The 13,887-nt window shown below is 45.5% G+C and overlaps 3 protein-coding genes across 3 annotated transcripts; all 3 read right to left on the bottom strand.

Moving 5' to 3' along the window:
* Positions 1 to 6,027: 6,027 nt before the first annotated feature.
* Positions 6,028 to 6,462, bottom strand: LOC127303297 (E3 ubiquitin-protein ligase Os03g0188200-like). Its single transcript, XM_051334043.1, has one exon. The coding sequence runs from the start codon at positions 6,460 to 6,462 to the stop codon at positions 6,028 to 6,030; it is 435 nt and encodes a 144-aa protein (XP_051190003.1).
* A 765-nt stretch (positions 6,463 to 7,227) lies between these two features.
* On the bottom strand, positions 7,228 to 7,667 carry LOC127303296 (uncharacterized). Its single transcript, XM_051334042.1, has 2 exons — positions 7,403 to 7,667; positions 7,228 to 7,286 (listed from the first exon to the last, which is right to left on the bottom strand). The coding sequence occupies exons 1-2, from the start codon at positions 7,665 to 7,667 to the stop codon at positions 7,228 to 7,230; spliced, it is 324 nt and encodes a 107-aa protein (XP_051190002.1).
* Positions 7,668 to 12,775: 5,108 nt separating this feature from the next.
* On the bottom strand, positions 12,776 to 13,261 carry LOC127304597 (probable E3 ubiquitin-protein ligase ATL45). Its single transcript, XM_051335236.2, has one exon. The coding sequence runs from the start codon at positions 13,259 to 13,261 to the stop codon at positions 12,776 to 12,778; it is 486 nt and encodes a 161-aa protein (XP_051191196.2).
* Positions 13,262 to 13,887: the final 626 nt, after the last annotated feature.

Below are 13,887 nucleotides of genomic sequence, written 5' to 3' on the forward strand. Positions count from 1 at the left end.
ACACCCAAATTCGAGCAACAAAGCACGTAGTATGTTTGCAAGTCCACCATCATAGTCATCCAGACTTGAGGTCTTCACCTTAACATTTCGTCCCAGACGTACGCTTGCCATGTCTGGCTGTGGATAAGAAAAGATATAGTATTAGGAATAATGCATCATAATAGTAATAATAAAGAATTATCGCACTAAAAGATATGAATGTATTATTCTCAAGTGAATAGACATCATATTTTTAGAGAATCCTTTACTACTCCTATTTGACTCCTACATGCCTTCCCATTAACTAGGTTCCAACCTAAGGTCAAAGCTTTTGCTCTGATACCAACTGTAGTAAACCTGCATACCACTGCATGTTGTAGTATGCTGGCCGTGGATATAACATGTGTGAAGTACCAATCCGCAAATATCACATCCCTCAGAGTGGTACAACAGAAACATAGCTGGTCCAAACTTACTCACTTAATATTATTACAAGCCAAAAATGTACATCATAAGGGAGCTCCTCTTGGGTCCGTAGAGGATAACTCCGGAGTTCCAGTTGAACTCTACAAAGCCTACGAACTAACAGTAGAACTAGCCTTAGGACCATTACTACTCGAGCAGCTTATTCTACATTGTTCGGTGCTGCCCGACTACTACTAAGGTAACCCTACTGACTTATGCCTCCTCCTCGGTCTCTTCAGCTCCGTACTCAATCAGGTAGGCCACCCCTTCGATGCCTCCCGAGAGATCTAGCTCCTCGTAGCAGACATCCTCCGCGTAGTCACCTTCCTCGTTGTCCCCCCCCCCCCCCAGTGCTGTTCTGGCAATCTAAGCATGGGATTTAAAGAGGGATGAGTACGAGCATACTCACCAAGTTCATTATAGGAAAGAGGTGTTTTATGCACTAGCTACGGCCATGAACCAGAAAGTCCAAGGCAATGCCGGTTTTTGTAAACATTTGTTCAAAAGGTTGCTTTTATTCTGAAGAGCTATGTCCGCCAGCCTTCACCGGGTGCCTAGAACTTCATGGAGTTCCTTTCCAGCAGCGTTCGCAGTTCCAAACCCAGAAAAGGGAGTGACAAGCCACAATTTGATACACTCTGCAGAGGTGTGTTACTTTACCCATAAGAGAACTTATCCTTGTTACCAGCCGAGTCTAGTTCTCGTCCACACTTCCTTGGTGTGAGGTCAGGTATAAGTCATAGCCAATCACATGGCCTTCCCGCGACCCCGCATACCCACCCTTTTGTAAACCACTGGCCTCGATCGACTCTATGAGCAATCCCTGGGCCAACCTGTTACAATCCATCATAGATACAACCCGCAGTAGAAGCTATGAGGGCTTCCTCCCCGCCTAAGTATCTGCATACTGGCCACCTGCAGTTGTATCCGTTGGTATGCGAGAGGGAAAAGAACAGCTGACTACTCCGTCCCACTCCAGATCTTATGGTAAACATGGGTATTACGGCGCAAGAATCACTGAACGACATTTGTTGTTAATCCTATGTGAATATAAACCCATTGCAATTGAACCTCCACCAGGCTCATACCATGGTTCCATTGCCCACCACATAGGCATATTCATAGTTATGAAAATAATATTTTGTTTTTGATGCAAGAGTGATAAGTATAGTACTTTGCAAGTAATTTGGTAAAAATACTCAAAGTGACATGAGCAAGCGATGAACTTGCTTGAATACTGCAAGGTATTGCAGTTGGATGGTGTGGACTGACCCTTGTCCTCGGTTTCTGAAAGATAGCATAATTGTCCGATATGGGCAATGGTTAAAGATCCAATTGATGCATGCTTTTGGTGTTTTTAGGTTGTCGCCCCCCCCCCCTAGCTGGTGTTTTTAGGGTTTTAATTTAATTGTCTAGAGTTTTAGGAATAATAAATATTTATGTTTACTCCTTAAGAGTAAAATAATATTTTGAAATGTTTCCAATAAGATTTAAGTCCAATAATATTTATGGACTTGGTTGATTATTAAGAAAAACATGAGATTTATTTATATTCCAGTTATTATTATTTTATTCTTTGGATGAATAATTATTCTTTTAATAATCAATTTTTACTTTGGTTAATCTTTTGAAATAAGTATTTGTTTGGAGTAGAGCATAATTTTTAAAGTGGTTTTCATATTTTATTCTATTTTTTTTAGAGTTTTCTAGGATTTTTGGATTTAGTGCAAAGTTTCAAATTAAAGGGGCTTGTGAAATGACCATTTTGCCCCTGGGCCCACTGGTTAGGCCGACCCACCTTGTTAGGTCAGACCAACCCACCTGGTCCGGCACATCCGGCCTGATTCGACCCCCACTCTCTCTCGCGCGTCGGAAACCCTAACCCTAATCGCTCCCGCGATTCCCTTTTCGCCTCCTCCGTCGCCGGTCGATTTCGGCCGACTCTGGCGGTCCTGGCCCTCGCCGTGGGTCGCAATCGACGCGCCCCATGACGCTGCAGCCTCCTGTCCGCGTCGATTTGGAAGGGACGGCGCCTCCCGCTCGTCCACGACCCCTACTGCAACTAGGGTTGCGGCCTCCTCCGGCGATGCGCGTCGGGCAGGCGTTCCAGGCCTTCCCGGTGCTGCTCGGCGGCGTGCTGGTGGCCTGCTGGGGGCGGTGGTGCTCGGCGTGGCCTGGCTTGGCCGCGGCTTGGCGCTGCCGTGGCCGGTCTGTGCCGTCGTGCCGCCATGGCTGCGTCTACGTGCTCCTGCTCCCAGGTATGTGCTGCTGCTACCTCTCTCTCTTGCTCCTCCTTCATCTCCTTCCTCTGGATGCACTAGTCATCCCTCTCCTTACGGTACTGGCCTTGCCAGTACTTCTAAACTTGCTCTACTCCTACTACTGCCATGCTCTTGGCCTTGCCATGCTGTTGCTAGGCTACTGCTGCTGCTGCTTATGGATGTGCTGCTCTAGCTGCTGTTATGGCTACTGTCTATTCATGTTCACCTCTGTGAGGTTACCCTAGCCAACTGTTGTGAGCAGTTCTTGCTTATGCAAGTGCCAGTGATGCTTGTTGATCTCATGCTATGCATTGCTATGCTATACTTGTGTTGCCTATTGCAGGGATGCATCAATTCTTATTGCTGTGCTTCTGGATACAATTATGAAGTGATGATATGCCTTTGTTTTTGCTACTGCAATTACTTGCAGTTGCTCCTGCCTGTATTTGTGGGCCTTGGATGACCATGTGATCATCATATGTATATACATGTGCTTACTGGCTTCATATATGCATGTATTATATATTGTATTATGTTGCTGCTTGTCTATGAAGCTCCTCACCATGTACTGGTGGTTGCTTATGCTTGTAAAAGCATTATTGGTGGCTGGTGATTCATCAGATACATATGTATCATCTGTGTAGGCTTGCTGTTACTGATTATACTTGTTTGTGAAGTTTTGCTTCATAAATTCAGACATATGGAACGAACTGCTTGATGCAGTGATGATTTCCTATTTGATTTATATAAGTTTGGATGGAAACCAACTATAGTTGGCACCCTAACTTATCTCTGAACTCTTTGGAGTGATGATAAATGTGTTTGGCTGGTTTGTGAGTAAGGATATGTAGTTGTTGTGACCCTAGCAGTAGATTACTGCTAGATATGGTTGCTCCTACCACTTGGTATAATTCCTGTGCAAGGCTACTGGTGATCAACCATTTGATTCCAGTATCACTTGATGTTGAAAATCATATAGACACTTATCTTTCTATTTTTCTGATGGTTATACTAGGCTTGTGCTGCTAGGTGAATTTGGTTAGGCTTGCAGTGGATTAAATCCATACTGAATTCTTTTGATTGCCTCTGTGGTGATTCATTTGGGCATACCCTGGGTCCTTAGTGATTTGTATCTCTGGCCTCTCCCTATTTTGCCAGCATCACATGGTCTAGGACCAAATGATGATGCACTAGGGTAGCCCTACCCTATGGCTTGGGTGTGTTGTGCATGCTGTGCAACTATGAGCAAAACCATGTGCTTGCCCATAAATTTTTGGTATACCTCACTCCAGCTCCTAGATGGTTGCTGATGTAGAGGTTTTGCTTCAATTGATGCTTGGTTGGTGATGTGCTTGCCCTTCTCCACCTTGTTGTGAACTGCTGGTGCTACTTCACCATTTCTTGCTCAACAGCTGCTTGTTCTTGATGGAATAAGCCATGGACACTCTTGCTGTTCTACTGTTCTTGCTTATCCTGGTGCTTGTGTCGATGAACTCTAGAGTTTTGGGCTGTAAAGCTTTTATACCATCTTGTGGTGAGCTCCTTGGTCGACGGCAAGGTGCTGTAAGCTTGGTGACTAGCATGTGTGGCTGTGTGGTGTTGGACATGCACCAAGCCTTGTGAGCTGTGTGCTTGTGCTGGTTCGGACTTGTTCCCTGGGTGTGGATCAGCTCGGCTGATCAAAGCTTATCCTATGTGTTGATTTCTTTCTAACAGCCAAGTGGCTGTGCAATGTGATGCTTCTGGTTTTGTTGATTGTGCAGGTTTGGAAGAATTCAAGATCATCAAGATGCTCTTCATGATCAAGAAGATGAACAGTAGCTAGGGTTTTAGTTTAGATACTTGTAATTTCCCTTTTTATTCATTTGTTTTCCTTATTATTTGATTTAATGTAATATATAAGGAATGTTGTAATTGACAATGTATCCTTGTGTTGATTAATAAAGATCAAGTTTTCTCTATGTTGAGCTTTATATTGTACATGTATTTATCTTTTATTATTATTTGTATAAATTCAATATTATGATTTGAATTATATAATATCTTATTCAATTTGAATTGTTTGAGTTTGAATTTGAATTCAAACTCATTTCCTTTTTAAGTTTCACTTTCAATCAAGATGATGAACATCTATTATGCAAAACCTAAATGCAAAGAGGTCATGTCAAAGTTTATCGCACTCTCGAAACCCTAAACCCTAGATAGTGTCGAGAGAGAAACTTGATCCCCCTTTGATGTGTTATGCAATAAAAACCGAAATTTCCCCAGATTTTACGATGAGATGCACATCCCTTTCCTAAATCTACCCCGCAATTGTATGGAATCCTGGGATGTTACACGAGCTATTATGATTGAGCTCACATCCGTCAAAACTTCCCTTGAGGAGATTATACATATCAGATATGCGACAATGTTTTCATTAACCGCATCACATTGCTTCATTGTTTGTTGTACTACCAGGTTTAAATCTTCATAAATCATGAGGCGAGTAGCACCACATGCTTTGTCCATAGCAAGTCATGCAACAAGGCTTCATAGTCAGCTTCATTGTTGGGGGCATTGCGAAAATCCATCCTCAGAACATATCGCATTTTATCGCCCTTAGGAGCGCAGCCGCTACCGGGGGCAAGCTCCTCCTCGTCGATTCGGTGCTCCCATCCGCGCACTCGGATTTGGATGCTGGATGACATGTGCTAATTCAGGTAATTCGACCCGTAGTGGCCACGGAAGCCGCCTCTCGCCCTTCCTATTTCTACAAAAGACAGAGTCTTAGACGCCTCGAATGCAGAAACAACCTCTGCCGCGCCGCATCCATGCCCAAATAGTAGCATGTTCTATTTTCACCTACCTTATACGAAAGAGCCCACCTTCTGCAATGGGCTCCACATACACTGTTGGACCAATGAAATGCCAAGTTGACGCGAGTTCATATGTCGCCAAGTTCATTTTGCAACCATTAGGATGAAAAGGTACTTAATATATAATTATTGGAACCTGTGGTCAAATAGCTCTCTAATGTAGGCTGAAATGTTTTCTCTAAACAAGGAGTAGTATAAGTCCGAGATGAATTAGATTTAGCGTAACCGCTAGAAGAAACAAATAAAATTGCCGCTAGTAAATACATGTAACCAAAAATGAATCCATCGTCAACAATCTATTCTAATCCACATGAACATGCCAAGCAAGCTTTACGTTCCTCTTTGCGTGGAAGGAAAGATCCGTACGTATATGTAAGAGAAGCCAAGAACGGGCACATATCGCCGCTATGCGGAATCAATAATGTTCCCGATCGACATGCTGGGGCTGACGCCGCGACAGTTAATTAGCATGCGCTGCTGGTGTTGGTCGGCGCCGGCGAGGACCGGCACAGCGGGCAGTTCGGCCGCCGGCGCAGCCAGTCGTCGACGCAGCGCCGGTGGAAGGCGTGGAGGCACCCCGGCAGCCGCCGGAGCTCGTCGCCGTCCGCGTACTCCGCCAGGCACACCGCGCACTGCGTGCCCTCCTCCTCCTCCTCCTTGCCGGTCGCCGCCTTGGAGTACACCGCCGTCGGGTACGCGGCCAGGTCGGCCTCGTCGATCCCTGGCGCGGCCGCGGTGCACCCTCGGCCGCCGCGCCCCAGCTCCGCGTCCTGGTCGCCGACGGCGCTCCGCCGTGACGCGCGGTGCACCCGGTTGGCGCAGAGGAAGGTGACGGCGGAGAGCACGATGAGCACGGCCATGGAGGCGCCGAGCAGCAGCACGGTGGAGGGACCGGCCATGGCAGGTTGTACGTGGTCGCAGCAAACTGAGCAGCCTGCAGCGACGACAGATTAATCTGATGACACTGCCACAGATATAGCACGACGTAGCAGAGATACTGAATTTGTCCGTCCGTGCGTCGAGGGAATGATTCGGATGCGCGGCCGGCCACGTCACGGTCAAGAAGATCAAAACCAGATCTCTGGTATTAGCTACGTGCGTACGTAGCTACATATATATACTACCAAAGAATTAGCCCCAAATTAGCACGGTAATGGCCAAACCAAGAATCATCATCACGTTTGGTTTGACTCTTACTGTTTCTCCACAATTCGTCAACGACTCTTCTGTGGTAGTCTGAAACTTTCAATCTCTTTAGCCGAGTAAGTAACTTCCAAGTGGTAGCATCATGCGTTTAGCCTGAAACAAGAAGCTTTCTGCTGTTCGCAACCTGTTGGCTGCACCTTGAGGTTGAAGACCCTGGGTTTTGATACTCTCGTCAAATGAATGAAACAGGGCGAGGAGTTTTCTTTTCTCCTGTCAAGAAGAGTGACGTGGGATGTCAGTAATAATTCACTAATGGTGGTGGGACCGCTGTAAAAGGCACCTTCATTTTTTTAAATGGGGGAATCTCATTAGCCTCTGCATCAATCGATGCATACGGCTATAGTTTACGGCGAGGAACAAAAACTGATGTTCTAAGAAGCGATCATTCATCAAGGGCCCATGCTAGGCGATTTCCATCCTGGCCATCGACCGCTAGCCCAGTCTATTTACGACAGCGCTCACGCGGAGGCGTGATCATAGAACGCGATTGGTAGCTCGCACATATGCCAATTAGACCCTGAAAGCAAAAAATAGTGTGGTTGGATTACTAGTTTGCGGCTGTGTTGTAGCTGGCACGCGCGTCAAAGCACCTCCAGGCTAGGTTCTGGGGAACGCCTGGATCGGCTAATTCACCAGAGCCAATCTCTTCCGTGGATCCCGACAGCCAAAAGGGAGGTACTCGACCATGGTCCCGCCTCAACTTCGAGTACATCATGGTCGGGTACGCAGCCAGGGCGTCCTCGTCGATGCCCGCGGCGCACGCTCGGCCGCGCCCAAGCTCCGCATCGACGACGCTGCGCAGCTGCTGCCGGTTGGCGCAGAGGAAGGTGACGAGGGAGAGGACGAGGAACACGGTCATGGAGGCGCCGATCAGCAGCACGATGGAGGAGCTGGACATACTGGCTGGCCGGTCACAGCATGTACTCTCTACAGCCTGATCGGCGGTGCCACACATATACTACTCCGTCGAGAGAATGATTTGCGTGCGCAGCCGGCGACATCACGGTCAAGGTCACAATGAGATCGCTGGCATTAGCCCGTACATAGTTACATACATATACTACCAACGTATTAGCCCCAAAATAGCATGGTAATGCGCCCATGCCCATGCTAGAAAGCATCACCTTTAGTTTGACTCTTACCGTTTGTCGGCAATTCTTCAACAGTTTGCGTGAGTACTCTGAATCCTTTCACTGAAAAAACTTGTACGACCATCTTGGAGTAACTTCATACGTTCGCAACATGTTGGCTTCAACTAATGAGGACCCTAGATTTTGGAAAAACATAAATAGAGCAGGTGCGCTTTCACATTTTTTGAGTTTTCCTTTTTTATATCTCTCAAATTATAGAATATTAAAAAAAATTGCAAGTCACTAAAAATAACAAATAGAATGGGGAATATAGTTTGGATTATTTTGCAATATAGAAATTCAAATATTTTAAAATTTAAAATAAATTCTTGAAATATATATATACACATAATGACATAAAAATTCCAAAATATTTTCCCACATTCTCGTTGTTATGTTTAACTGCAAAATTTCAAGTTCAAGGATTGTATGGTGTGACATATAAAAATGAGAAGTTATTTGAGAGGGAAAAAAGCTAGCACGGATCTTGATGCGGTATAGACAGTCTAGATAAGGATGCGCACTGAGAATTTGCTCTGAAAATCATCTCTCCCTAGATTTTTGTTACTCTGTCAGCTGCCATGCCATAAATTTTCACCGGTCAGCAAAGTTAGAATTTAATCATCATTAGGGAATACATTGACCTTAACTGGTCACATTTAGAGCACCTAATTTACATATCAACAGAGAGATTAGGAGATGAACCTATAGATGGAAAATAAATTCCCCGTGCCTGCTGGATACATGCATGGTGTATCCCATTGCTTGGTCGAAGAAGGTGTGCAGAGACGTCGCTGGCACTGCCTTCTTGGAGGCCAGGGGTGGTCATCGGTCTTCGTCAGAGGAGTCATTCCCTTATATACTTAGGTGTCAAGGAGACGAGACCAGGACCATGTTCTTCTTATTTTGGTGCCTCCCGATCAGGGCACCCACTTGGGAGCCAAGCTAGCTCCCTCTGTTTCTCTCTGCTTGTTATAACTGACAGTCAAATTTTAATATTTTTTGCTTGATCGTATTGTTAACAAGCGTCATAATCACACTCTTAATAGAAATAACACACAAAAATAAAATGTTACAACAACCAAATAAATGACATTGAACCTCTTTACATATAGTACATGAATCTAAATTGAAATGGAAAACATATTATCTGATTCAGCTGTTCTTATTTTCATGATCAAAGAGCTTTTCAATGACCTATATGCCAGCAACATAATCATAAATTGGTGATAACCCTTCGATGAACGGATCCGTTAACATAAAAATCATATTTATACACTTAACGCCAATATTTGACCCTAGATTCTATCTTTCACAACATAAAGCATATTGTCAATGGTCTTGGCAACACCACATAACTTTGTTACTCGCATAGATCACAACTTCCATGCCATTCTCCGCCTATGAATTCACCATGGAACTAAAAACATGTTTCATGGTGGCAACATATAGCAGAACTTCGCGTTGCTCCCTCCTAAAACCATGGCGGTGGTGATTTCTAGGATTTCCCCCGTGCCACCCGAAGACAACACGAGGGGCGTATTTCTCTCGACTGGGCTTGAGATGGGATTACATATATTTATGGATAGGTAGTACAATGTATGGTAAAAAACTCTTATTCTTAATGGTTCTCCATAAAATATACTCCCTCTGTTCCTTGATATAAGGTGTATAGTTTTTTTTTTCCAAAAAAGCTCCAAAATATAAGGTGTATTGCGTAGAACCACTCAGTTGGACATTTTTTTACGGATTCGATTGCATTTTCTTAGCTCATGCTAACTTCTCTATTTTCTAAAAGCAATAATTCAGGGGTAATCTTACCCAAAACTCGTGTAACTTGTCCTCAATGTGCGTTTCTTAATTTTCATGCCAAAAACTATACACCCTATATTTAGGAACGGAGATAAACTGTACAAATGGAAGAACCCTCCGAGAAGTTGGTTCAGAACCCAAATGGCTCACTAATAGACGCCATTTGGAAGGTTCGTACATCCGAACAAACTATAAAAGCACAAATTGTCTGTGAAACGGCTATAAAAGCACAAACCGTCTGTGAAAATGTCTATTCCAAACAGATAATTAAGAAAAACGTTCGAGATGACTTATTTATGTACTAATAGGCTGGAGAACCCCGAGGGTCACCAAAATTATGTGAGACGGTCATTTCGTACTTATATAAACGCTAGAATCTTGTTTGTTATTCATGAATTGTATAAGGTCATTTTGGAGCAGGCTGATATATTTTCTATATAAAAAAGGCCGGATAAAATGAACTTTGAAAAGCTGCAAGTCTAAACACGTAACCAAACTCGATGCATCGTCTGGACTCTGACGCGGAAGAATGCCCAAGCTAGCTTTAGCTTATGCATGTCTTTTGATGGGAAGAGACACGCATGGACATTAATGATCTTCTATCTACGTCGGCAGGAAACACGCGAAACAACAACGTACGCCTCATTTTGCCGCTCTCCGAAATGGTCCCAACAGGGAATGGTCCCAACAGGGAGGGCCGGGACAACGTACGCCTCATTTTGCCGCTCACTTCACTTGGCTGCGTATGCGTGCCTCCTGCTTCAGCGCTCCTCCCAAATCGAAGTTGGGGGATTATATATTTTTTTCCTACCTTAGATCCCTCAAAATATATATCCAGTCCACCTATACCTGTTTGTATACATACGGTATCTATACCCCGCGTCAGAAAAAAAGAGGTCATGTGACCAGGTAACCATCCCAGCTGTCTAAATACAGCCCCACGTCACACACGCATGTGACCGCATTAGTACGACATACGTATAGAAATTACTCGTACAAGACAATGTGGGCCATAGGAATAACTACATGATACATGTCAGTTTTTTATTTATTTCGCGATCATGCCCCGCTTACAAAGGGGTATGAGAAGATCTCCACCGTCCTTGTTTTTGTCATGGCTAGAGTTTTGCGAAGGGTGGAGCACCGGAGCAGAAGTGTGTATGCGTTTATTTTTGCAGGTTGAGATTTATCTTCCACCTCGATCTCCGCCTTAGGGCTGGGTATGGTGGGGTTTTTGCAGATCTCGAACTCAGCCATCTCTACGGACAAAGCAGATCCAGATCCGTGTGGGGCCACATACTTTGCAGATGAGACTGTCGTTGAATGGCTAGCGTCGAAGTTGATGATGAATATAGATGTACAACCCCCCCCCCCCCCCCCCCAACATGACGATCTTGTGCGTGACCGAGTTGAATGAAGCGGGAACCCAAGTCGCGTCAGCCGGGAAGTTGCCGTAGTAGAAGACATGACTGATGGTGTCACCGATTCCGTGCGAAGCTCCCGCCCGTACATGAACTCTCGGTAGCACATGCCCCACAGTGGGCACCAACTTTCGTGGTAGCATAGATGAGTACCCCATAGAGGGTAACTCGCGCCCTAAAGAGAGATGGAGTCTACGACCTAGTGTACGAGACGACACGACACACAATTTACCTAGGTTCAAGATCCATGGCGGATATGTACTCCTTCTATAATTCACTATGCGGGCAACAAAGTATCGAGTTACAATGATGTTGATTCCTACCATTAGGCTACCTGAGGGCCGACTTATCTACTACACCGGGCCTAGGGGTTTACAAAGCAAGACCTAGTTGACTAGAGGCGGAGTCATATGCCAACTAATAATCTGGACCGTGCGCTCCAACACTTCAACCTATGGGCTTCCATCCGGATCCATCTTGATCCTCGCCTAGCCAGTTAGGCCTCCGTCATGGTTCTTTCTTGGGTGGACACCGGGTGGGCTTTCCTCTCGACCCATAAAATATGTCTACAAACACACGTAGCTGATCTAGGGTTTTGTTTAGGTTTAGTCAAATTTGATTCAAATCTTGTAAAAAATCTTAAATTTGAATGAAATATTCTAAGTTTATTTCAATTAGGTTGCCGAAATTTTCTTTTGGGGGATTTTTGTTGGGGTTGCTTTTGCGGCCAACACCACCGAATACAGAGGGAACGAGTGTCGGAGCCTCCCATAGAGCTTGGATGGCAGTGTTGCTGGTCACAATATAGGGCGCCACGGTGGAGATGCTCTTAGCTATTTGTACATGGTGAGAGCATCTCCAAAGGTAGCCCCCAAACGCCTCCCTAAAGAATTATGTGGGTTCCAACGAAAATACTGCTTCCACCCATGATAGCCCCATGTTAACGCTCTTTGGGAGGCTGCCGGTGAAGAAGAAAGAGTAATTTAGACCGAAGAAGAAAGCTTTTCTCACTTGCATAGTCTTCTGTCATCGGCCTTGCTAGACAGATTATGGAAGATGTTGGTGGAGATGCTCTTAGTTCTGACTTCTGACGCATGCTGATATATTTACTTAAACGGAATTGCTATTTCTCAATAGACTCAAAACGAAGCTCGTGCTCACTAGATTTCTATAACGTTGGATTTACATCATGATTCGTGTTCTTGGGTTGCAGCTATAACTTTTGTGATTGCAAGTGGGATTGCAGCTGATTTTTTTCCTGAACTTTGTGATCCGTGCTAATAGAAAGTTGTAACTAAGATTCGATGAAATATTTCTCCTGAGAACAAACTTCGTTCTCAATAAACTAGATCCTATAGAGACCCTTAATCAAAAAGAAAGATACGAGAGCATGTACACAATGAAGTAAATAAACGTAAACAAAACTCCATGCATCGTGTGCACTCTGACGAACATGAATGCCCAAGCTAGCTTTAGTTTTTTGTTTATGAGACAAGAGACACGCATGGAGATAACCATCCTCGTATGTCTCGGATCGGCATTGCGGCTACCGGCAGCAGGAGACATGCAGGTACGCAAAGCAACAACGTACGCCACATTTTGCCGCTCTCTACCAAATGGTCCCGATAGACAGGGACAAGGGCCTAGCTCTCTTCACTTGGCTGCGTGTGCGTAGATGCTGACGCCGTCGGCGGCATGCGGCAGAGCGGGCAGATCGGTTGCCGCCGCAGCCACTGGTCAACGCATGCCCGGTGGAACGCGTGCGCGCACCCCGGCAGCCGCCGGAGCTCGGCGCCGTCCGAATACTCGACCAGGCACACCGCGCACGTCGTATCATTGTCCGCCGTCGCCTCCTCCTTGGTCCGCTCATCACCCGGCGCCGCCGCTCGATGCCGGATCGACGAGGAGTACACCTCCGTGGGGAACGCGGCCAGGACGGCTTCCTCGAGCCCGGCGGCGGCGGCAGAGGCGCACGGCCGGCGGTGACCGAGCTCCACGTCGTCCACGGCGCTCCGCTGCGGTGACGAGGTGTGCACCGCCCGGCGGCGGTTGGAGCAGAAGAAGGTGACGAGGGAGAGCACGACGAGCGCGGCCATGGAGACGCCGATCAGCACGCTGTCCCTGGACATGGTCGCAGTTAGCACCGTCGCTGCAAAGCATCGACGACAATCCCTTATATACACACTTTGGTCCATCGGCGCAGCGCAATCACACAAATAAAAAACTGCCAACGAATTTGACCCAAATGGGGTACTACCACCATATTGCTGGCGAGGATTAAAGCGGTAATTAATGACGACCAAAGCATCGCGTCTTACTTTTACCATTTCTTGCCAAATTCCTAACATGTTGCGTGAACGATTCCTCTTGAGATAACTTATATTCCTGGGATCTTTCTCTGATTTTTGGGCGACGACGTTTTTTAGCTAGTTTGACAAAATGAATATGAGCACCCAGATTATCAACAGTTAAGCCCCCAAATAGTAAGGAACATGATGCTACTAAAAAGTACTACCGCTGATCCCATTTAATCGATGCTAGTTATACGAAATGATACACTGCTTAAGTTGTACACCCGCATCTATTAATAACGACCGGAGGTAGTAATACGGACTAGTCAATTAAGACGGCAAAGTTCACCTTATATAAGTACATTCGTTGATGATGTAACTAGGGAATGAGATCTCTTCCCTAGCTCTATCTGACAGGAATGTATATTGACTCTTTTAAGCTTTTTCGGATGATGATTCTGGTC

This window comes from Lolium perenne, chromosome 5 (assembly GCF_019359855.2).
Source record: "Lolium perenne isolate Kyuss_39 chromosome 5, Kyuss_2.0, whole genome shotgun sequence".
Lineage (NCBI taxonomy): Eukaryota > Viridiplantae > Streptophyta > Magnoliopsida > Poales > Poaceae > Lolium > Lolium perenne.